General features: G+C 35.3%; 1 protein-coding gene across 12 annotated transcripts in view; it reads left to right on the forward strand.

Annotated features, from left to right (window-relative positions):
- Positions 1–26,572, forward strand: part of NBEA (neurobeachin) — a 575,782-nt gene that overhangs the window by 518,783 nt on the left and 30,427 nt on the right. For all 12 annotated transcript variants that reach the window (XM_037527157.1, XM_054701654.1, XM_054701655.1 and 9 more), the window contains 2 exons: positions 3,427–3,579; positions 16,976–17,143. In XM_037527157.1, coding sequence (XP_037383054.1) covers positions 3,427–3,579; positions 16,976–17,143 — 321 coding nt within the window. The remainder of the gene's footprint in view (positions 1–3,426; positions 3,580–16,975; positions 17,144–26,572) is intronic.

Here is a 26,572-nt window from a genome sequence, read left to right on the forward strand (position 1 = left end):
GATCCAGTCATCTATTTTTGGGCATTTGGGTTGTTTCCAAAGCTTAGCTATTGTAAACAGTGCTGCTATAAACATAGGGGTGCAGGTGCTCTTTGGAATTGATGGAAAACAGCATTTTTTTAAAAAGCTTTTTATCTTTAAGTTGCCCATGTTTTCTCAAGCCGTGAGAGTAAGATCAAAAGAAAATTGTTTTTCCTTAATGCTTAGAAATAATTGAATAATTGTTGTCATCATCAGCCTTGGCTACTATAATGTATTTGACCATAAACTAGGTAGCTTCCAAACAACAGAAATTTATTTCTCACAGTTCTAGAGGTTGGAAGTCCAGCTCAAGGCTCCCAAATAGTCAGCAGGTGAGAGCCTGCTTCCTGGTTCAGACAGCCTCTGTCTTTTTGTCTTCACCTGGTGGAGAAAGGAAGCACCCTCCACCCTTTTGACCTCCACCCTCTTGACCCTATCTAATCCCAATTTCCTTCCAGAGACATTATCTCTTAATATCAGCACATTAAGGGATAGGATTTAAACATTTGAATTTTAGGGAACACACATTCAGTCTATAACAATTATGTACTTCTAAGTGCATTGAGTACAGATGTATAAGAAACACAATTGATACTTTTCTTCTACCTTCTAATCAGTCACCACATATTTATATACCTTTACCAAATTGCTCCTTCAATGCAATATGATATACACAGTCATGCTTACCCAGCTCAAATTTAAACTCAATGTAATCGTTGCTAACAGAGGAATGATGTGCTAAGACTCCATAGCCTAGTCTAATCCACCAACTAAGCTATATCTTATCTGCAAACAAGGATGTTTATTTGTGTTTCTTTCAGCCTATTTTCAAATTCCTCTTCCATGTTATAGTCACTGAAAGTTTACATTACATATATGAATTTCACTGTAATCCCCCAACAGTTCATTGTAGGCTTTATGTCTTGTATATAGCTTGCTGTTAATATATATTTGCCCTTGGTATGAGTCATCTAATTAGCTCTCTGTTTTGTATGCCCAAGTACACAGCTTCATCCATTTTCCCTCTGTCACAGATCACCCTTACTTGATCAAGTCCCACAATATGTCCCCTTAGTCACTACACCCAAAAATTGTCCTGCCCTCCTCCATTCCTCCTGTTCTACTTGCTGCTGCTGGCTCCCCTTCTCCCTGCATGTTCATACAGATCTAGTCGCTCCACTCACCAATCTGTCCTTTACTTTGTCACCCAGTGTCTTGTTGTAAAGCAAATTTGATCATGCCCATGACTCTTCTTTAAAATGGTTGTCAGTAACACAGTCCAGATAGCCCAACTTGGCACAGCACTTCCTTCTTCACATGACTTCCTATACCTCCTACCATCTCATCTCCCCTCCCCCAATCATGATCTGCCCCCCAATATGTACAATAATTCACTCATACTCATTCTTGCCACTCCTTCATAATACTTCCTAATGATCCTTCTGCCCTTTTTCCCAGATTTATCTTAGCCCTAATCAAACTCAAATGTTTGATCTCCAATGAAATCTTTTCTGACTTGCTCAGAGTTCCCTACTTTTTCCTCTATTCTTCTTTGTACTTTGTTTATCCTTCTTTCAAAGCTAGTTATAGGTGTTATAACCATTTGTTTGTATATCTACCCAATAGACCAGACAATGAGTTATTTAAACATAAGGCTATGTCTTGTTCATTTTGTGTTTTCTTAGCACCCAGAACAGTGCCTTTACTATGTGAATAAATATTAGAGACTTATGTATTGGAATTTAGAAAGATTTCTTTTTTTTTCCCCCCAAAGATTTATTTATTTATTTATACAAGCACTGGGTACAGTCAGAAGCGTAGGAGGGTGAGAGAATTCACCAGAGCCAGAGCGGGGAGCAGAACAGGCAGGCTGACGAAGTACACTGCTGAGGGGAGCAGCAGGTGAGGGGAGGAGAGGTCTGCTCACCATGTGGGACCCTTGGCAGCGTCCAGGGATCGAACCAGTGCTGCAGAGGCTGCGGGCAGCTTCTCAGCCCAGCGCTCAACCGCTGCACCACGAGGGAGGCCCAGAATTTAGAAAGATTTCTATTTAAATGGTTTAAATAAATGAAAAACTATAATTCTTAAAAAGTGAAGTTTCACTTATCCAGAAAACTAATATGAGTCTGTTCATGTTCCCATAATGCTGAAGAAAATAAACATTTATTATTTTATGGTTCACATTTATTATCATAAGACTAGATAATGATCAAATTCTTATATAGCATTGCTAAGATAAACATCCATTTATGTTACAACAGATAAATGTTGGTTGTAGTGGGAGAACACATAAAGAGAAAGCTTTTGTGTATGCTTTTCTTGAAAGTATAGTATCCAATTTATTTGACACCCACAGTGTCTGGTGTTTTAAAAATTTTTCTACATATCCCTAGAGAAGACCATAGCAAGAGTCAAATTTCAAGTAATATGCTATCAGTGTTGATCATGTTGCACAAATAAATATCCTTATGTTTTTTTAACAATATAAGTTAATTTAATCCTCACCTTGATATTTGAAAATACTGATTTTTTTTCATAGTTTTGGTGGTATAGATAAAATTATCATGGTTTTTCATTTTCATTTTCTCCCAGTTAGTATTTTTTAAAAAGGGTGGTGGGAGGCAACAAATAAAAAAATCATAAAATCAGTTCATTTCTGTAAGATTTATTCTAAAATAGCTTAAGCCATATATTAAATATTGTGCACCAATAAAGTTTTCCTTACTTTTTCTATACACATAACACAAGTTGATTTTGTATCTAATTTATAAAAAACTTGCTAGTAAAGTAATAAGCATTAAATATTTTCATGTGCATTTCATTATTTCAGTGTGTTTAGTGGTTGATATAAAAATAATATATTTTCCCAATAACAAGATAAAACTGAATTTATAGAAGCCTCATATTATAATTGCCAGCATAGTCAAAAAGAAAATTAGAAACTATTTCATGATTTTTTAACCATACTGGTAACAACTTTGTTTCAGCTTGCATAGTTCATTAATAAAATTTTGAAAAGGAAAATAAAATAAAATAAAATAAAATTTAGAAAAGGAAAGGTTATTGATCAGCATGGATTTGTGTATATATACATAGCTTTAAATATTTTTACTAATGCTATTGTGATTTGCTAATTCCTATACCCATTTCTATTAAGTAATCTGTGACAAAAATAAGGTTGAAAATCTTACAAATTGTCATACATATTGTTCAAGAATAATGTGTTTCTTCTCTTCCTAGACTCTTACCTAAAGAAAGGTAAATGAAGAATAGAATCAAGAATAAAATATTGGACATAAGTTAAAAAAATTGTTTCAGTCAGCTTATAGTAACAAGTTAGAAGTTATTAGTTTTATTCAACTGATTTTTAAGTTGTTTAATCTGCTTCATTTTTATTCCTGGCAGGAACTAATTCCAGAGTTTTATTACCTACCAGAGATGTTTGTCAACAGTAATGGATATAATCTCGGAGTCAGAGAAGATGAAGTGGTGGTAAATGATGTTGATCTTCCCCCTTGGGCTAAAAAACCTGAAGACTTTGTACGGATCAACAGGATGGTAAGAAATTTTGGTTTTGCTTGAGCAGTCATCCGGAAGTAAAAATATTCTACAGTTTGTTTGACTTCTAACAATTAACAAATTGTCATTTAACATCACAAAATACCAGGTTAAAGTTGCAAGAGGGGGGGGAAAGGCATTTTATTGTTGTCTTTGACAGTGTTCTGAGTAGATTTTCTTTTTAGGAAGCCTAATAAAGACATGGTAATTCAGTTATATCTGCTCCCTTAGGAGAAGACAATCAGATGAACATCTGTTGACTGATGTAACATATTCTAAAATGCCCAAAATAATGTCCATTCCTTATTTTTGTCTACTGAATAAATCTGTACTCTTTTCACTCATAAAACATTCAAAACAAAATAATTTACATTTACGACATATTTGTATGTAAGAAACTTTAAGCTGTGAGACAAATTTTTAAATGCAATATATTTGACTTGAAGATAACACCCTTAGTAAGCATTCCTAGGTAGAAAATGTCACAATTCTTAAAACATACATGGCAGATATCTTAGTATTCAAATAAGAAATGTGCAAATAGAATGTTTGCATACGAGAATTTCATGCTATTAATATATTTTTATCAGTATTTGAGGATATTTAAATCTCAAAGTAGTTATGTATATGGAAATGAGCCACTTCACAAGACAACCTTTCTAGTGTACTATTGTTGTCATTTGAGGAATTATATCAATAAAGTTAATGACCTAAAATAAGTTTTTTAACCCTATTTCACTCACTTCTAATTTTTTCCAACTTTCTCATAAATATGTTTTCTTTTACACCATATATAGTCAAATCAAAATCCAAATAAGGTCCACTTATTGCAATGGAATTCACATATGCCTTACCCACCTTTTTTTTTTTTTTTTTGGTCAAAAGCTATATAATTCACATATCATATAATTCACCCAATTTAAAAAAAAAAGTTGTGCATCTATCACTACAATTAATTATGGGACATTTTTATCACCTTATAAAGAAGCCCAATATACTTTGGAATCTTCCCTGTTTCCTCATTTCCCCCAATAAGCCCTAGGCAACTGCTAATCTACTCTCTGCCCCTATAATTTACCTATTCTGGACATTTTCTCTCTATAGATGTAGTTGTTCTGGACATTTCATATAGACAAGTTCATATAATATGGGTTTCTTTCCTCTCCTGTGTGAGAGGGGAGCAAGGGAGACCTTCACTGTCAGTCACATGCTCTCTTCTATTTGACTATATTTTCTATCTTTAAGAATTATTTTATTTTTTATATATTTTAGAAAGCTAATGCTAATTTAATACACCTATGTTTAAAAACACTGTATATATAATCTGCAACATTGTCTTCCCCTTTAAGAGCATATGTATGACACAGATTTTATGTAAGTTTTCTCTCATTACTCAATCTATAAATTGGCACTTTCAGATGCTTGGTGTTATTTCATTCTGTCTTCTTGAACAATAAATTATTACTTCAATTTATAGTTAACACAATGGGTTTTTATTTCCATAATACCTACTTCTAAAAACCTGTGCTTAATTTCAGAATTGGTAGTCCATCATCACCCTACTCTATTTACTTCTATTTCATTTATTTCTCCTCTAATTTTTATTATGTCATTTCTTCAACTTGCTTGTGGCTTTGTTTTTTCTTATTTTTCTAGTTCCTTGAGGTGGGAGATAAGGTTATTTATTTCAACCCTTTCTTGATGTGGGCCTGCATTGATTTGTACTCCCCTCTCAGAGTTTTTGCTTAGTAGAGCTTAGTAGAGGTTTATGATTTATTAATTAACCCAGTAGTCTTACAGTAGTGTTTTGTTCAGTATCCCTGTATTGGAGGTCTTCCATGTGTTCTTGAGGTTGATTTCTATTATGATACCTTTACGGTCAGAAAAGATGGTTGGTATGATTTAGATTTTCATCAATATATTGATACTTTCCTTGTGACCCAATATGTCATCAATTCTGGAGAATGTCCCATTTGCACTTGAGAAGAATGTGTATTCAGCTTTTGGGGGGTACAGTGACCTGTAAATGTCTATTTGGCCCATACTTTCTAATTCTTTGTTGAAAGCTGTTATATCCTTGTTTATTTTCTTTCTAGTTGATCTGTCCATTAGTGAAAGTGGGGTGTTGAGGTCTCCTACTACAAATATGTTTTTTCCACTGTTTGTTTTCAGAGTTGATAGTAATTACCTAATATATTTTTTGTGATCCTTCATTTGGTGAGTATATACTAATAAATGTTATATCTTCCTGCTGTATTGTTCCCTTAATCATTATATAGTATGTATCTATCTTTTGTTACCTTTTTTAACTGGAAAATCATTTTGTTTCATGTAAGTATGGCTGCTCCTGTGTTATTTTGGGTCACATTTGCTTGCAACATAGTTTTTCAGCCCTTTATTATGAGTCTATGTTTATATCTGGAGTTCTAGTTGTTCCTAGAGACAGCAGAAGGTTAGATTCTGTTTCCTAATTCTGTTTCCAGATTTCTAGTGTCTTAATTGATGAGTTCAGTCCATTTACATTTTGAGTAATTACTGATATATAAAAGTCTATTAATGCCATTTTGTCCTTAATTTTTGTGGTTCTATTTCCTTTTTCAGTTCTTTGTGTATGTTTCTCTCTTTGGTGTAGACAGGAGACCTTCTTTCAACATTTCTTGGAGGGAGTGGGTCGAGTGTTTGCAGAGTTTGTTTTTGTCTGAGAAGACCTTTATTTCTCCCTCCTATAAGAAGGACAGCCTTATATGATAGTGTTCTTGGTTGGTAGTTTTTATCTTTAGGTATTTGGATCACATCATTGCATTCTCTCCTTGCCTGTAGTGTTTCCTTAGAAAAGTCTGATGTTAGCCTGATCAGAGTATCTTTATAGGTTCTCTGCTTCTTACCCCTCGCCAGCTTTAGTTCTTTCTTTGTATTGAACTCTTGGAAGTTTCACTACTCTATGCCATGATATGAGTCTCATTTTGTTTAGGTACCCTGAGATTCTTTTGGTTTCCAGGATTTGTAGATTTACTCCCTTCTCCAGGTTCAGAAGTTTTCCTCTATTGTTTCTTTAAATACATTTTCAGTTCCCTTCTCTCCGTCATTGCCCTCTTCTTACCCATCTGGTATCCCTATTATTGTTATATTGCCAGATACTTCTCAGAGAGTTTCTTCATTTTTTTTTTCTTAGTTCTCTCTTGTCTTTTCTACTTGGATTCCCCTAATGGCAGGAATGCTATGATTATATAAGGGGGTAGGTAATGTGAAGGAGGTGTGGGACTTTGCATTTCCAGGTGTGAGGATATGCTGGGTATTCTAGATAACATGATTCAAGATATTTGACTTTCCCAATAGGGTATATTCTCAGCAATCAAAACCTGTTTGTGATGCCATTATCAATCACAAAGAAGTGCAGAGAATTTTTATGAGGGATGTAACACAGCCAACTTACCAAGTTTCTAGGAACAAGTTAATAGTTAATCACAAAAGGAAGTAGGAGGAATAGAAAAGAAAGGGTGATTAGAATTTAATTCTGCTTTATGCAGTTTTTGTTCTAGGGAATCCCACTACATTTATGCTGCAATATATGTTCCAAACACCAAATAATAAAATAACATTGGACCACAACCTGTTTATAATTTGCTTTCTATTTCTATGCACAGATGACCTCCAAACACCTAATTTTGACTCAGTTTTATAATTCATTTTTTTAATCAGTGGCACTATTGCATAGTATCACCACATAAGATATTTTAAGTCTCATTTTCTTATAAATAGCTGATTCTCACCAAATGGTTTCATATAATTTGGGTTTTAAAAGAAGTAGGAGATTAATCATTAAAAGATACAGCCTGAGAAGTGATTGCTATACCGTAAAGACAATTTAAACTCTACATTTGCCTTCTTACTTTAAGAGAAAATAAAACACATGAATGCAAATTTTGAATGATAAATTATTTTTGTTTATAATTGCTCAGAGTACTTCTATTACACATAAATAAAACGTAACAAATATTTTATTCCTGATACTACCATTACCAGTTTAAAAACAATCTTAGCACCTATATCTTGTCATTCTAACAGATGAGACACTGCTGAGCAAATTTTAACTAAGCCAAAAAACAGTGTTTCTTGAAAATAAATCTCAGAGTACCACTGTAAATATATATTTGTCAAGGCAGTTGCACACAGTGTACTAGGAACTATAAGGATTGCATATAATAAGCTAACATTATGGTCACTCAAAAATTTGCTTTCATATATTCAAAAAAATTAAATTTTATAACTGACTGAAATATGAGAGATACATATGTGTGCATTTCTGAAAATGTAAAACAATTTCAGAAATGAATAGTACATCTTTATTATAAATAATAATAAGTTCTAATTTATGTTCATGGAGAAATTAAAGAATCAATGCACTGGGTTTTCTGCCTATCCTAAACCAATTCCTGTTATTTTAAGGATATTAATGAGTCCAGTAAGAATTATGAACTAAATATTTACTCCATAGAATGAAAGACTACACAAAATTCTGCTCATGTGGAAAATCAGGCCTCCCTAGTCTTGGTTCTCTGAAAGCAATGGCAGTTCAAATAGACAATATAGAGGAGGTGTCTAGCTCACATGTAATGGGTGGATTTAGAAGTGTCTTTTCCCTGGGTTTTCTTTGAAGGAGCTCTACATAATTAAAAGGAAAACTACCATATATTTCAACAAGATTCTGCATCCATGGTCCCCATCCTAGGTTGCATCAGAATTGGAACTTAAGTACACACCAAAAACACTCCTTGGGAACATTCTTAAGTATGTGAGTCTGAAGCTTTGGAGTTATCAAGTCATCATATGAAACAAGCTATGTGTCTCTACAGCGCTTTTCCTCTCTCAAAGCCTCCAGCACTGCTTTTCTTCTATTTGAAGTTTCCTTTTATGCACCATGCGCATAGTTTCCTTTGTTCCAATTTCTGTTCAGTTTTCCCATTTTGCTGATGGGAAATGATCATACTGATATCATGCAAAAATAATGCCAGGCATCTATGTTAAAACTAGAAAATTTAACCAATTCTATATATGCTTCTTTTGCTGAAGGAGTATTTGATGAAAATATTTCTAGTGTATTAAGCCTGAGGAATAACAGAAAATATAGAAGTGAATATAGTATGTAGAAAATATAGATATATGACTTCCATGAGTATAGCCTCCATTTAAAATACTGTTTCGTAATATTAAAAGTTTCTAACTTAATGCTTACTGAATAGCTCATATAGGATTTAGCTGTAGAGAAAAAAATGTGCTTTAGTATATTTATAACTTGGACTGGGATTATCTTAAAGTATTTGAAGGCATTCTTTGTTATGATCCTAAAGTATAAAATGAATATGTCATATATCCCCCCAAAATGACATCCACAGTACTAAGAATCCTTTAAATCTAAGTATTGATTAGTGTTATGTTTACATGAACAGTCCCTCCTTTTTCCAAGTTGTCATTAAGGAAGTCAAGGCAAAGAAGACAAAATAATATGTTGAAAGGATGATTTTTAAAAGTATCAATGATTAAATTCATCCATTTTTTTACCTGATGCAACAATTAAAAAGGTATCTGATGCATTAATAGAAGCCTTTACTTGTCTGCAATATAATTTCCTTTCCTGATTTTAAAAATAAAACAATACATTGAATTTAATGATTTGTTTCTTTTAATCCATAGTTAGTTCTTTATTTGGGAGCAATAATAAATGTAATTGGTTAGAGTTGTTGATATTTTGTTAATTCAGGGACAAGGATTGTGTTTCACTGGAGTATTGTGAAAATCAAATTTTGGTCTCATTAGGAAACCTGGAAAAGTGCTACAGACATTTTTAGTAGTCTTTTCAATAATTTCTAAATGCATTGAGTTCATACATCAAGAATTGTCTAATTTATCCATACCAAACTAGGCTGATTACAAACAACTTACTCATGAAACATTAATAAAGCACTGTGTTCAGTTCTAACATGATTATAATCTGACCTCCTCACAAAGGACAGAAATAGAAAGTATCTCTGATAACATTACCCTATGCTGGGTTCATCAATCATAATCTGCCCTTTTTTTTAAATTTGTTTTAGAAAAAGGCCTTTCATGGATGTGCACTGCTAATCTCATCCACCCCAGCAATTCCTAGAGCTGGTGGGCCAAGGGCAGAGCAGAGCACCATGCACTGAAGCAGAGAATGCCAAGTTCAGTAATGTTTTATTTTATTTGCTACATTCTCTGCAATATTTTCATATTTTAAACAGAGTCTCTTTTATGATAGGTAATAGTTTGCATTTAGGGCATTTTATACTATGAGCATCTTGATCAAAAAGAATTTTAAACAGGGCCTCCCCTGGTGGTGCAGCGGTTGAGCGCTGGGCTGCAAAGCTTCCCGCAGCCTCTGCAGCGCTGGTTCATTCCCCGGCCGCCCGGTGAGGGTCCCACATTGGTGCACAGACCTCTCCTGCCATGCCCACTGCTCCCCTCAGCAGTGTACTTCATCGGTCTGCCTGTTCTGTTCCCCGCTCTGGCTCTGGTGAATTCTCTCACCCTCCCGTGCTTCTGACTGTACCCAGTGCTTGTATAAATAAATAATCTTTAAAAAAAAAAAAAAGAATTTTAAACAAATAGCATAGCACAAGAATGTTAGAAGTCTTTGGTAGTTACTCAAAATACTGAGTTTGAGTGCCCATTCTGACAGCTATAAGCTAGGACACCATGGACAAATAGGAACAAATACCCTTATTTGTCCATCAATATTTTATCTCTGAAATTGGGGGGTTGGTCATTAGATACATACCTTTATTGAGAGCCAGCTGTGAATATGCCACTTTTGAAAATACGCAGAACTTAACATGGATTCTACTCTAAGTACAGCTAGAGTAAAGTAGAGGAATTCTATCCTAGTCACTATTATCTACTACATACTTCTCTAGACTCTGAGCAAATCAATGAAGGGAGTCCAGGAATTTGCACCCAAGTTAGGAACACAGACATAGAAACACAATCACAGTGAATGCTAATAGGTGCTATGATTCATTCATTCAACAGGTAATTATTGAATGTTCCAGGCACTGATTTGCTTGTTTAAAATATACCCATAAAGAAATAGAAAAAGAATTCTGCTCTTATAGAGCTTAATTTTTGTCAGAGGGAAATAGACAATAAATAGTACATAAATAATAAAATATCCTAGTATGTTAGAATGTGATCAATACTAAGGGTAAAAGAAGTAGTACAAGTAGGAGGATCTGGAATACAGGAGAGGATGGTCAGGATCCCCTTATTGTGAAGGTAAGACTACCACTAAGACTTAAAAAGGCTGAGAGTGAGCCAAGAGATTCCTTTGTGGAAAGACATCATAGGCAGAGGAAAGATCTGAAGCAAAGGCCCTGTGGCAAGGATGTGCTTGACCAGGAAGCCAGTAGGCTAAGGTAGAGTGAACTGGGGTATATAGTAAGAGAAAACTGAGTTGTCACGGGTCAGATCAGTTATGACTTGAAGACTACCATACGTAGTTTACATTTTAACTCTGAGTGAAATAGGAAATCATCTACTTGGACACAATTCTTTGAGTAGAAGTATGGCATTATCTTACTTAGGTTTTGAAAGGATTACTCTAGCTTCAGTCTTAAGAATGAACTATAGAATCAGGCATATCTGTTAGGAGATATTGAAGATGATGGTGGCTTAGACCATGATTGTAGCAGTGAAGGTACTATGGGTATATTTTAAAATTAGAGGTAATAGTCCTTCTCTGCAATTTCCTAGAGTGACCTTCTTCCTTCAGATTTCTATAGCCTTATATAGAGGCAGAAAAAGGATGGGGAACCAGTGTGCAGAGTAGTGATGGCTAGAGCAACATGAACAGATACTCCACAAATTTGTAATTTCTGCTAGGAATGTGGTGGGGAAAGGTGTTGCCTATTGTCATCTTAGGGTTTTAGCAGAAATTTGAGCAGCAGGAAAAGCCCACTTCAACATGTTTATCTTATTGAGGGAGTGCAATACTTATTTATCTGTATGTCCTCCAAGGCTAATGTCTGACATATGGTAGGTGGTCAGTAATTTGGGGCTGGGGAGAGATTACACCAAATTCACCTTGCTGATTTGCATTTCAATGGGATGTACTCCTGGAGAGCAGAGCTTTTGTCTTGTTTATCACAGTATCCCTGGGGCATAGAACACACTATCTAACACATAATAGATGCACCATATTGAATGAATGAATGACTATTCCCTCTGAAATCCTCTTTCCCCAGATGTTCATATAGTTCACATCCTCCTTGTGGTCCTTAATTGTCACCAACTCAAGGAAACCTCTGACCACCTCTTCTAAATTAGTAAACCCCTCCCCCATACGTATTCCTTATCTTTCTTTACTGTCTTTTTCTTTTCCTTAGTATTCATTACTTTCTGATCTACTACATATCTTACTAATTATCTGGATTTTGTCTGTTAAAAAGCAAAGTTCACAAATTCAGGGATCTAATTGGCTTTATTAAACATTCATGAATTATTTTCCTGTGTTACCCAAAGAGGGAGCCTAGTTTTAGACAGAAAGAAGGTAGGTTAAGGTTATTAGCAAAAGGAAGGTTTATTTCAGGTAAAACCATTTTCCCACAGGGGAAGAAGGGGGAATATTATCATGCTGATCTAGAAAACCATTTATTGATTAGTTTAAGATTACATTCTTGGGAGAGCCTGAAACTAGAATGAGATTAGGTATTAAGTCTGGGAGCACTCCCCATTCTCAGCCCTCATATGAAGGACTCCACTGTGGGCCTGTTCTCTCTGTTTTTTAATTTGTTGCATCTCTTACCACTACACTGTAAACTCTCTGGCAGGGATTTAAGTTTTTTTTTTTATTCACTGTTGTAATCCCAGGATCTAGAATAATATCTGGCACATATCAGATCGTCCATCAATATTTGTTAAATGAATAACAGCCACCCTCACTTCCTGACATTTCTCTTTCTTCCTCTTATGACCAACATATTTTCCTATTGATTAATTAATGTACCAGTAAATATTTATTAAGCAAAAATTATTTAATACTAGACTAGGAGCTATGGAAAATGCAAAAGAAGTATTAGATACAGTCCCTATCTTCAAAACGCTTATATTCTAATACGGAATACAGTATGTCAAGTTTGAAAGTGTTGTTAGGGGGAATAGAATGTCCTAAAGCTAATTCCAAACAGGCTTTGTGGACTGCACCCCTACCCTAGGCCAAAGCCAAAGACACTGGGAACTCCAAATCCCATCACCACCAAAGGGAAGGTGGCTGGGACCTGAGGGTGGGGTTAAGCAGCCAGGTTGGTGTAAAGCCAGACACGCGGGCTTTGGTAGGGGTTCCCCCATTTTGGCTCTCCACCAACTCGCAGCTTCCCGCCAGCTCTGAGAGTGCTTTTTGGGTTTCCAGGTCGGCGGATCTGGTAGGACGCATTAAAGACTTTATTTCCCTATTTTCTCCCTGAGTTGTACATTTTCCTTATTTCCTTTTCCCTTGTAAATAAACCTTTTATTAATCTTTTGTGTGTGCCTGTAGTGGAATATTAATAAGTCCCTTTTAAGTGCACGGGTAAGGACCCACAGCCAGGCAACCCGTTTAATATCGGGGCTGCCCTATAACACTGTCTAGTGTCATAGAAATTTAAAAAAGAAATCATTGACTGTGCTAGGTAACTTTGGAAACAAACATTGGACTTGAGTAAGAAGGATGGATATCAGTTGAAAAAGCAGGAGGACAAAATGCTTTCATGTTAAAGAGAAAAGAGCAACAAAGGCTCAAAGGTCAGACCAGCTGCCATGTGCCTGGGGCTGTGACTTGTCTGTGCTACTGAAGCCAAGGAAATGTATCAAGAAGTCCTAAGAAATAGTGGGGGAGGGTGGGACCTAGGTTTGAAAGGCCTTAGGGGTCAGGTAAAGTTTACACTGTATGTGTAATGCTAGGAAGAACCTGGGAAGATTTGAAATAGAGAATGACATTATGAGCAGGGTTTCAAGAAACCTATTGCACCAGCAGGGTGCAAAAATGGGTGGGATTAAAAAGAGGCTGAAGTCTATTGCAGTAGTCCGTGTGGAGAACGAAAACTAGGAGGGTAGGAATGAAAAATAGTCCTCTGTAGTATACATCCAGTAAGCAATCAAGTAATAAGAATAGTTTATGTTCCCCTAAAATAAACATTAAAAACCACTATGTTGTTTTTATTTTAAACAACTGTATCATTCCCTGGGTAATAGTTACAACTGCAATTTAATCATGATGTTAGTATAGACACTGCAGAAGAAGTAACAATATGATGTTCTGGTTATCCAATTGAATATATGTGACTAGAGAATTTTTCAGTATCAGAAGCAGATTTTTGAGGCAATTAGAAAATGATACTGGTTACATTCTTGCTGTGGTCTAGAAGAGGAATTCAGTGTTATTAAATAAAAGAATTTGGGGAAATAAACATTCGCTCCTACAGTTAATTCCACTAGTGAGTTTCCTTTATTTGCAAGTGCCAGAGAAGCATCATTCTACAGTTGCTAGAAAAAGAATTCTCTGCCATCTAATACCCAAGGGACAATATGGAAATTAGAATTAGGTAACTATTATCCATCTAAAAGATATCTTCTCTGGTTTAAATCTCACTCCTTACTTCCTTCCTTCCAGATCCCCAGGGTAGAGTTATGGATTGGGAATTGGTTTATCTAGGCTTAAAGCAATTGCTTCTGCTTTTAGATACCAAGAAGAAGATAAAGCAAGCTATTAAGATCATTATAACCCTAGTAGTCTAGTAATCAAGTATTTCTTTATAATTCTCAATTGTACATGTTTATACTCAAGTCTGATTTTAAAGTCCAAAATGGATATGTGCATAAAAATGTAGTTCTGAAAATAACAAATAAATAGACAGCATGAATTTAGTAACAGATTAATATGCTTAGAGTACAGTTAAAGGTCTCTGTCAGGTTTCAGCTTTACATAGGCCTTCATGTTTTAATTGCCTAATATCTAAAATCCACTTTTAGATATGCATTTGATTTAGAACCAGACTTAGCTTTTAAATGTTCTCACTGGTTTTTCTTTTCTCTCTGCATAGTTACTAGTAAGACAGACAATCCATAAGACTATATCTGTTTAATGTACTAGCTTAGTGTTTCTTTGTCATTTAATTAGAAACACCCCCCAAAAAAAACCTGAGGCAAATTACTTAAGGACAATTAATTGTTTATTGATTCACTCTGCTGCCTCTCTAACATATAAAATACAATAGGGTAACTAGCTATAGATATTGGAATTTTTTAAATAGTTAAGGATATATAACTATGAAGTAATAGTTTTAAACTAGCATGAAATGGGTAGAAAAAACTAAAAATAGAAAAATAGACAGTGTCAAAATCAGCACAAGAAGAAATGAAGTTTATAGGCTTTAAGGAAATTTAAATGATAAAATCTTCCCATTCCCCAAATATCCAAAGTCATTGTGCTTTAAAGGTGAGTTCTACCAAATTTTAAAGAAATAATGCCTCCATTTCCTGTGCAAGTTGTTCCAGGTAACACTCAAGCTACTCAGCTCATTTAATAGACAGTATTGTGAGGAGTAAAGGATGTCCTGAACAAACTCCACAAATAGGTTTTATGGACACTCCCGCCACCATTCCCAGACCAAAGAGAACCAAGACACCATGAACTACAAATCCCATAATGTCATCACCGCAGAAGGGAGGATTGCTGGGAACTGAGTGGAGTTAAGTAGCCAGGGTTGGTATATAACCAGACATGTGGGTCTTGGGGGCTCTTGGTTTTGCCGGCTTTTAGCATGCTATTGCAGTTCCAGCTCAGAGGAACTGATAAGATGCATTCACCAATTTATCTCTCTCTCTTTCTCCCTAAGCTATTCATTTCTTCGTTTCCCCATTTTTGTAAATAAACCCATTATTACCCTTTTTTGTGTGTACCTGCAGTTCAGTCTCATTGTTAGTCCCTTTTAAGCCTGTGGGTGAGGACCCACAATCAGCTCAACCCACATCACACTGACTCGCCCGCTGCTCCCCTCAGCAGTGTATTTCAGTAGATCTGCCTGTTCAGCTCCCCATTCTGTCTCTGGTGAATCCTCTCAAACCACCCCCCCCCCAGACCCCAGCTCTTGTATGCATAAATAAATAAATCTTTTAAAAAACTCATTATATTGAGTTTATTTATTTATCATTTATACAAGTTTACCAAACCAACTAAATATAACCAATGTAGAATTTTAACCATCTCTTTTGTACTTTTGTCTTGTTTCCTGTATTCCAGTCTGAATTGTATTTCAAGACCAATGAGACAGAGGGTATAGAAACTCTATATAGTTTTACTATGAAAACTACCCTTTCATAAAGTCTAATTGTTCCTATTTCTAAGTGAGAAACATTCATAATAACTGAGGCAAATAAAATGCCAAAAACTTTGAAAAGTGTCATTCAAGAAAAAATTCGAAGTGATAAATTACTAACTTAAGTAATAATTTATTAATCAGGCAAATTTTAAATTGCTTTCAACACCTTACATGTCAGGGTTATGCCACCCCAGTATGATTCCTTTTACATATTTAGTGACAAATGGAATTTAGAAAATTGTTTTATATGGCTACACATATTTAAAATTTAAGAAACAAGCTCTATGATTCTTTTTGTCAGGTTGCTAAAATCAGTGGACTTTTCAGATGAAATTGATAATAAAAGAATATAGCAAGTGAGAGGCATAGCAAGGGATGCAGTGATTGTCACTGCTGATACCACGATGGTAAGCAGAAGGCTTCTTAGGAAATTAAAGACCTTTTTTCTTTTTTCTTCTGACATTCTCTGGAAGCTAGTTTGGTCATTGACTCTCAATAATTTCTTAGTTTTCCATTATGTAGTAAACATCTAAATTTGTCCATTGATTTCAAAACTGCATGATGGTACTTATTTCATATCAGAAGGAAGGTATTTCCTACTATAGTGTTATAGGAAAATTTGGTGACCTTAGGTTGGAATATAAGTGTATATCAACTTGTGTGATAAAATTGTATAGTTGCAAACTAATGTTGTTTAAAAATTAAAAATAAAGTTATTGTAAAAGGGCATTAAAATTTGTATTTCGAGTTATTTTTCTTTTAAACATGTAAGAAATCTAGTATTAAAATTCATTTCCTAAACATATTGGAGCCAGAGAAGGGTAAGCATTTTAGAAAGAAAAAATTTTCTTTTTGCTCCATATTTTATTAAAGGTTATAGTGTACAGTTTTTAGGAACACAAAATCTAAAACACAGAGGAAATAAAGAGCATTTCCTGCTCGTATAGAATAGTTCAAAGCAAGAGAAAATGAGAAGGCTTTGCCATGTTTATACACTCTTTCCTTTCTTTCCTGATTCATTTCAGGCCCTGGAAAGTGAATTTGTTTCTTGCCAGCTCCATCAGTGGATTGACCTCATATTTGGCTACAAACAGCGAGGACCAGAAGCAGTCCGCGCTCTGAATGTTTTTCACTACTTAACCTATGAAGGCTCTGTGAACCTGGACAGCATCACGGACCCTGTGCTCAGGGAGGTAAGTGTCGAGCACCACATTATAGCAACAATTTCTGTCATCTCTTCGGCACAGATTTGACACAAATTTGATTTTCTGTCTCTTTCCCTATAAACTTCAACATACTTTTTATAAAACATAATTCAGGTTCTTGACAAATGTGGAAAAAATTAATATTGATGTCAAAAACAAGTCATAAGACCAAATTATTCCTTTCTGAATTACAGATGTAATGCATCCCTATTTTATTTTTTTTACTTCCGCATTTCCATTAATGTGTTCAATGTCTTAAATTGTATTAATAAATGAAACCCAGTTGAATATTTAAATATGTATAATTATATTAAAATAATCTGCCAGTATTTTTTTTTTTAATAAAAGCAAGATTAGGGTGGGGGGAAGAAAATATTGTTTAAAAAAATTAAAAATTAAAATAAATAAATAAAAGCAAGATTACCTGTTAGATAGGCCAGTCAAAAAATGTTTTTATAAAATAGATGAGGTTATGGCATTTTATCCCTTGGGTTCTCACTCTGAAATGTTTATAACTAACAGTGGAGAATTATATGGTATAATAAGGCTATAGGAATTTTTAATGAAAATATTCATATAAAGTACTATTTGAATCACTTCCACATTACACAAAGTGGTTCAGATAGGTGAAATGAGTGAAGATGCAACAGCTGCTAGATAAGCATTGCTGCAAGGAAGCTATATCCCAGGCTTCCATTCTTCTGGATAGCTGCCATCTGCTGTATGCAAAACAAGTCATCATTTCTACATTTCCAGTCTGTGGTATGCTTTTTAATTTTTTTTGTTTTTAATTTTAAAGGTGCAAAGCTTAGAGATTTTGGAATTAAAGCTCTACAAAAAAAAAATGTGCACCCATAAAGTTATTTCTTATATACCTCTATAAAAACAAAATGCCTCCATTTCTTTGATTTCAAGCAGGGAAAACGAAAGTAAAGGGAAGAGCCTCATGATCATTGATCATTGGACCCTTAGGGCTAAAAATTCAGAGCACACATTGCACGCATGTTATTAGGCACAATATTATACTATATTATATGCACAGGAAATGGAATTATTGCCTGAAGCTTGGAGAGAGACAGAAAATGAATGAATGAGAGAAGTCAGATATTATGTATTTCAATGAAATAGGTATTTTCTCTACAAACCATTATATTCACCTATCCCCAATTGTAAACAAACTCTAATGAGATTATTTTTAGGAGGTAATTCTGAGCATAATTATTCTCTTAATAATATGCTATTGCTTAATACATGCCCATTTCTATAAATGCTTTACAAACTATATTCTCCCTTTAAAAGCTAATACCATCAGAGTCAGAAAAAAATGAATAATTGCAATAGCCTATGCTTATAATTCAAGACCAACTCTAACTTTTTTTGACTTTTAAATACCATAGACATTTTGCTCCTGAATATTTTATCATACATTTTTATCCATTATAAAGTTATATCTTTACAAAGAAAGTCGCAAATCAATCCTTTTGGGCAAAATTAAAATATTTTAAGCATATTGTACCTAATGAAAGTTCAAGGCAGCATTAAAATTGGTAAAAAAAATAATTTTTCATATTTAAATGAGAGTAAAGTAATAAATGAGAAAATTAAAAGAAAATGAAGTGAGACTTGAGACCTTTATATTGAAGATGGTATTTTTTACTTGAATTTTATAAAAATATCTCTTCTACAAAATAATCACAATTGCTTTGGACAGTGATAAAACTATGCATAGACCTGAATTTTCTATCTGTAGGATTTCCTAATGAAATAGTACATGAATATGTGTTCCTTTCAAGCTTTTTTTGTTAGTTTACTTGTTTGTTATCGAGACCGTCTGAACTATGTATCACTTCCCACTGATGGACTGACTAGTGCTAGGCACCTTAATTCAGGGCTTTCCTCTTCCAGCATTCTTATTCTGAGTACATATTTGCTAAATGCTGAAGTTCCATTAATGAAACTTCCAGAACCATTCTTTAATATGTATCCCCTCTTTCCCAAGTCCCTGCTCTGCCTCCCCGATCCAATAATGTTTGTCAGTTCACAGAATACCAGGTAACAAGCACATGTCTGGAACACTGTACTTTCCTTCAGCATCCAGCACAGGCCCATGTGCAAGTCAGCTGAGATCCTGTGTCTCAGGGTCAATTCACCACCACTTAGGAAGACACCTCATCTTCCAAAGACCACTAGGGAACTATTTGGTATGTCATTTCATCATAACAAATGAAATGATATCAAGGGGTATGGGTTCATTGTTCCTCTCTTACCTCCTCTACTCAACAAACATAGCATAGCCCCACAAAAGTTCTGTGCTAACATTTAAGAAACTACCAAGGGTGAGAGAGGTCATCTAAATCTGAACTATCTAATGTGGCCAAAATCAATTGTTCTTTCTATCAAGGAGAAATAATACATAACATGTTTGCCAACATAAAAACACTTGGCATCTGCTGTCACAGGGAAGAACCCTGTAGATCAGTGGAATACAATCTAATCTCTTCATTATTTAGTGGTCATGTTTGCTGTCTTATTTTTATATTTCCTCTTTGAGGAGGCTCTTTTGGAGGCATAAGACCTTTTATGGAAACATCTGTGTTGAGTTCCTAGGTGTTGAGTTCCTAGATGTTTGCACTGTGCGTGGTGCTGTGACTTGAGCAAGCTGATGCCACCTATGTGATGGGACCCCAACTCTTGGAAAATGCAGTGTTCATAATGTTAATCCTTTGAGTTTGATGCATTCCTTTTATTTGGTAATTTTTATTAGTATTTTTAGAATACTAAGATCACTACATTTCACATAGATAAAGCCAAGGGAACCTAGTTACAGTTATACTAAACTCCAACTAGCCTAAGGAAGATGATTTTTAATTTTTAAAAAAGATAAAATTAAACACTGATTAACTGTTTACAAAGAGAAGTATTTAATATTTGAAAATATCCCTTTTGTTAAAAAAAAAAAAACCACAACCTGCCTATAATGTAGAGCTTTGAAGTTAGTGCTAAAATTTGAGAAATGACTTCAGGTTATTGATTCATTCTTTCTTGACAGGTGAAATCATGAGGCAGCACTAACCACAGCAATTATGGCATTAAAATGTCAAGAAATTAGAGGTCAGAATAACAGATAATTTTCTTCTCTATGTCATATTTTAAATTGACGTTCTTTGACAGCTTAGGATCTCTAGCTGAGAAAAATATGACAGCTTAACTTATTTTATACTTGTAAGGCAGTAATTGATAATAAACTTTATCATGACAGCCTCTGGGCAGAAACATGACAGGACAGTTTTGGTACAAAGCTCTTCTTAATATGTAAACACTGGATCTGTTGGATATTAGATGATATTTAAATTGTCTTAAGTCTTGGCTTACATCATAATCTTCAGACACTTTTTTTTCATAGATGAGCTCAGCTGACTACTTGAGCAGTGTTTTTTAAGCATAATAATGAATATTATTTCTTCTCCTTGTTTACATATTCATAGAAATTATGTGATTTGTTTTACATTTTCACCTACCTAATAATGGCTGAGAAACTCCATCCTATGCTCTGCTTAGGAAATAGGATATTCTAGTTGTAATTATCTCATCTCATGGTTTTCTAACTCCTTGCAGCTTGAAGGTGATCATAGACCAAATATCAACATCACCTGGAAATTTATTAGAACTTCAGACTCTCGTGTCTTCCTGACCTACTAAATAAGAATAGGCATTTAAGATGGTTCCACAAGTGACTAATATTCCTAAAATATTATTGTAGGAAACAGTCATCTACTAATTAGACTGATCCTACAAAAACAGACTGTATAATGAACGCCTATGTACCTATTCCCAGTTTCTAAGTTTTTAACTGTTATATCCTCCATATCCCCACTTCCATCCCCTCTACTATTTTTTTAATAATTTTATTTGTTTTTTCTCCCTCTACTATTTTCAAGTACACATGGCATATTTACTCAACCCACTTAATTCTGCGTTACCTGTTACCTGCCCGATCCTGTGGGCATCGAAGAAAATCCAGGCAGGGGGATTAGGCAGGTTTATCTCTTTTATTTATTTTTGCCATGAATTAATTTATTGCCCCTTTTCCAGACTAGATCATAAGTGTCATTGGATAGTGTCATGTGTTTGTGTCTCCTGTACCTGCTTTATCAGGACCTAGCACATTATTATAATTATAAAAAAAATATAAAGTAAAATTTTTCTTTCATTTCATCACTCATGTGTTTGATACAGGGGGAAAAAGCAGGTTTATTTTGAAAAGATGTCTCAAGGCATTTCATATACATTCCTTTTAAAAATAGCTAATTGTAGGGGCAGGAAGGACACAGTGCAGGTTTTCTATGATCCAGCAGACCGGGTAAAGGAGGAAAGAGTCCTGGAGCCCTCAGTGGCTTTGCAGGTTTTTTATTTAGATTTACCAGGCACATGGCAGGCAGGGGTGCTGGGGGGCCGGGAGGCTGGCAGTCCTCCCAGCCCCCAGCAAATCCTCACTCTATCTGGGCTCTCCGGCGTTCTCTCTGCTTCTCTTCTTTTCCCGGCTTCCATTCATTCATGGCTTCTGCTGGTGTCCCCGCGACGCCACTCTTATAAACTCAGTCTCTCAGCCCAGGTGTACCCACTCCAGGTGCCCGCCATCAGGCATGCATTCAGGACCACAGGGTTCCCTCATCTATCCTAATGGCGGGAGGGCAGAAAAACCTGATGCTTTTTCCTTACCCTACAGTAATCTACCCTAACATTCTTTATTAAGTAATTTTTTTCCCCGAAAACCTCCAGCTCTGTAGCATCAGAGGCAGACTTAGGTGAGTTCTTTTGATTCCGAGACAGGATTTCTTTTGTCCTTTTATAGTCTAAGAATTAAAAACAGAAGATAATGCTTATTTAGTGATGCTATTCTTCTGATTTCCAACATCATTCTTAAAAATTAAAGGGGGTGGGGGGGCCTCCCCGGTGGCGCAGCAGTTGAGCACTGGGTTGCGAAGCTGCCGGCGGCCTCCGCGGGACCGGTTCGATCCCCAGTTGTTCCCCGGGCACCGGAGGAGGGTCCCACATGGCACGCAGACCTCTCCTGCCGCCCGCTGCCCCCCTCAGCAGTGTGCCTCGGTCCCTCTGCCTGCTCTGCTCCCCGCTCTGGCTCTGGTGAATTCTCTCACCCTCCCGCGCTTCTGACTGTACCCAGTGCATGTATAAACAAAACAAACAAATAAATAAATGAAAAACATGCCTCTATTAAAAAAAAAAATTAAAGGGGGGGTGTAGGGTCAGGAACTGGACATGGTGCAGGTTTTCTATGATTCAGCAGACCGGGTAAAGGAGGAGTCAGAGCCCTCAGTGGCTTTTGCGGGTCTTTTATTGGGATTTACCCAGTACACAGCAGACAAGGGTGCTAGGGGGCCGGGAGGCTGGCAGGCCTCCCAGCCCCCAGCAAGTCTTCCACTCTATCAGGCTCTCTGGCATTCTCTGCTTCTCTCTCGGCTTCTGCTGCTGGCGTCCCCGTGATGCCGCCCTTAAAAGCCCAGTCTCAGCCCAGGTGAATCCCATCTACCTATGCCCACACCCTACTCCAGGTGCCCGCCATCAGGCATGCATTCAGGACCGCAAGGATCCATCATCTCTACTGATGGCGGGAGGGCAGAAAAGCCTGACATATTTTCTTTAGCCTACAAGGGGGAGCCTCCCTAGTGGCACAAGGGGTTAAGCACTGCACTATGAAGCAATCCACAGCCTCTGCAGCATGAGTTCAATCCCCGGCCAGACAGAGAGAAACCCACATAGCGAAGCAGACCTCTCCTGTCTTGCCCGATGCTCCCCTCAGCAGTGCATTTTATCAGTCTGCCTGTTCTGTTCCGCACTCTGTCTCTGGTGAATCCTCTCACCCCCCACATCTCTGGCCTGTACCCCCGCCCCTGTGTGCATAAATAAATAAATCTTTTAAAAAAATAATAAAAAAATTAAAGGGAAACCCATGTGGATTTCTATTTCACTAGTTTAAACAGTAAGGTTTTTCTTTCTATTTTATGATTTGGGTTTCTTAAAATTTTCAACTCAGTAAAACTTCCAGTAATCATAGGGGGAAATTTTAAGATGGTTTTAGGAAATCTTTATCAGCCATTTTGTTGAACATTCTAATCAAGACCCAGAAAAACATGTTTTGTCATTCTTTGAGATTTCCAAAGGCACTATGCTATGCATTATGACCTAGTTAATAGTTGATAAGTAACAATAACTAATTAAACAAACACACAAAAATAGGGTGTTGGCTGTTCTTTTACAATGAGTAGAAAAAATTCATTTTTTAATTGTTTTATGAAACAAAAGATGATAACAACAGATGATAGCAACACAGAAATCAGATTGCAGGTTGTATCAAAGCACCATCAATATCTGAGTCACATTAAGAGAATCACTTAACTTTTATACCCTTTATTTTCCCACTGAAAATGATTAACAGGAATTTTACTGTACTCATAAGGCTGTATTTGAGGGTCATAGGAGAAAAGATATGTGAAAAATTATTTCTAACCTCTGAAGAACAATATAGACATTGATTATTATTATATAAAAACAATTAAATGACATAACTTGGAAGAGCTTTTGCTTTAATAATTTATTTTACTATGTCAGAGTGATAGTTGACACTGTCAGACTGAAAAATGATATAAATCCCTTCTCTGACAGGGAATTGTATCTAACAGAAACTTATCATAAAAGGCTGTTTTGCTGGCAAACTGTTAGAACCTATGGGACATGCAGTATTTATTTATACACAGGCACACGTATATCTATTTATGCTAGAAATATTTAAAACATTCAGCACATCTTAATGTTACTAATAGTCATAAATAAGTGGTATTTTTGTCTAATTTTCTATTACTAATATTCCTTGGTCTTTTTAGGTTATATTTTATACTTTTATCTCTTTCTTTGATCTGACAAGAATAACAGTATTCCTTTGAATCAGCTATAGTGAAAATATGCCCATAGGAAATAGAACAGATCACTTCAATTTTCGCGCTTTTTTTTTCTGAAATATTCTTTGCTACTACAGATAATGGACATGGCTGTCAAGAACCAACATATTTGTCTTCAAACAAAACAGCTACAATGTTGACTTTCCTTGAAAGTAAATTCATAAAATTTATAAGGAAAAAATTAGCCCCCATTTTATCCTGATGTATAAATGAAGGTATTCATAGTGACATTAATGATCTCTGAAATCGTCACTATTCTTTCTGTGACTTCATTATACCTCGTCTTTTCCTTTCCCCATTTCTAACTTCTTTCTCTGATCTGACAAGTGACATCAACGCCACCCTTTGGGATGACTTAAGTAAGTTGTACCACAGTGTTGTCCATGTAACAAGAGCCACAATGCCTAATTGTCTTCCTACAGAGGGGTTCAGAGTTCTTCTGGGTAATTATTCTGAGACATGATTACCAAAAAATTCAGTGAAATGGCTGGCAAAGATTCCTTAAAGTCATCTTAATTTTCCCCTTATATTACTAAAAGATTTGCTGAATAAAAATGTTGAGAAATACAAAAACCCAAAGAAACCTCCTAGATTTTAAATTATTGCAATGGAAATACATATTGGGCTTCTTTAAATTTAAAGAATCACTTTGAGAGCAAGAAGAATATTATGATGTATAAAACTATCAGGAACATATGTTCAAATGTATCTGTTTCTCTGTTTCTCATCTGCAGCAATAAAGCTTGGGTTGTGAAAATTCGATGAATAGAATTTCTATATACAAATTAGTATCAAGGAAATTAATGACACACATTTAATTTTGATTAGTGAATAAATCTTTAATTTAGGTTTATCTTTCTTCTCGTAATTACTATAGTCCTTAGCTAGTCCATGGTCATCAATCGTCTACAAGGAAAACATAAATAATGCAGCTAGTCAAAGTAAGAAATGTGTCATTTATATGAGACTCGCATTCTCTCTTTGTGTTATTGTTATTGTGTGGTGTTGAAAAGTGCTAATTACTGATTTTCAGAAGTTTAACAGCAAAAGCTTTCATAAGCATCTGAAGTCATGTTTTACACAAGAGTGAAAATTGCAGCCTGGTGTTAGTAACAGAAATAGCTGTAAGGGTTTCCTTATCTTCTATTGACATAGATTTCAGTTATATCATTCAGTTACCTCAGCATAAACTAACAATTATTCAAAACATATTGTGTGCTTCAGTTTGTTGAGAAGACATTACTTAGTGTAAGTGGCTAAGCATTTCAGTTAGATGTTTGACTCATTTTTAAAGATTTTAAACATATCAGTGAGTTTACTAGAGCCATTTGAAATTTTAATATAGTATATCTTGATTATTGTTTTTCATGTACGTCAAAGAACAATGTTTTGTTCTACAAATATTTTAAATCTGAATTTTGCTGAATAAAAGCATATCATTTCATTTTGGAATATTTATATCACCACCTGATAACTTTTTCCTTGCTGTCAACTTATATACCAAGGAAATCCTTTTCAGCTTTTATTATTTTCATTATGTTTTTCCCATGATCAGATGCTCCAAGTGAATTTATTTCATATTGTGAAGAAAGGTCACCATCTGTGCTACTTCATCTCTCTCATTCCACCTCCTCCATTACCACCTCCCCTCAGTTACCTCCACTGCTCCTTTCTCTCCTGAATCAACCAGCATAGAGTTTGCTTTATATAAAATTATTCAACAGGCAGAATTTAGCAAGTATGTTATAATTATTCTTCTCACATATCAGTAAGCATTTCTGGGTTGAGTCTCTATGTACTATTTAATAATCCACCCAAAAGTTAGCAAAGAACAGAAAACCTAAAAGAATCCTTAAGAGACCATCTGCTAAAACCCTTCCTTCCAGGTAAGCCAGTCTCTAAATTTTTCAGAAGAGTGTTTCAGTTTTCTTCTTGAGGCATAATAAATACAGATTACAAAGAGATTCCATTGTCTCCCCTGAGAAGTTTGTGATAGTGTTTATCCTTCAAGTATTCCAAATCCTCAATAAAAATGTCTCTTGTTTGGGTATAGCCATATTTTGATTAGTCCTACTCAAAAAAAAAAAAAAATGAAAGCAAACACTAGCCAACATTTCTCTTATATATTTTACATAAATACCCATTTGTATTAATCATGATATCAATATGGACCCTCTCAAAGGGATAATGAAGACTCCAAGAAAAAATAAAAATGGCCAGCAACACGTGAAAAGATGCCATAAGAAACCACCTCGCTTCCATTAGGTTGGTTATTATAAAAAAAAAAAAGAGGGGTAGAAAAATAGCAAGTATATCATGAATGTGGAGAAGTTGGAACCCTTTTACACTATTGGTGGTAAAGTAAAATAGTGCAACCTCTGTGGAAAACAGTATGGCAAATTCTAAAGACAAAAAATTAAATAGAGGTACCATTTGATCCAGT

This window comes from Talpa occidentalis, unplaced genomic scaffold (assembly GCF_014898055.3).
Source record: "Talpa occidentalis isolate TD23 unplaced genomic scaffold, MPIMG_talOcc4v2.1 talOcc4.5, whole genome shotgun sequence".
NCBI lineage: Eukaryota > Metazoa > Chordata > Mammalia > Eulipotyphla > Talpidae > Talpa > Talpa occidentalis.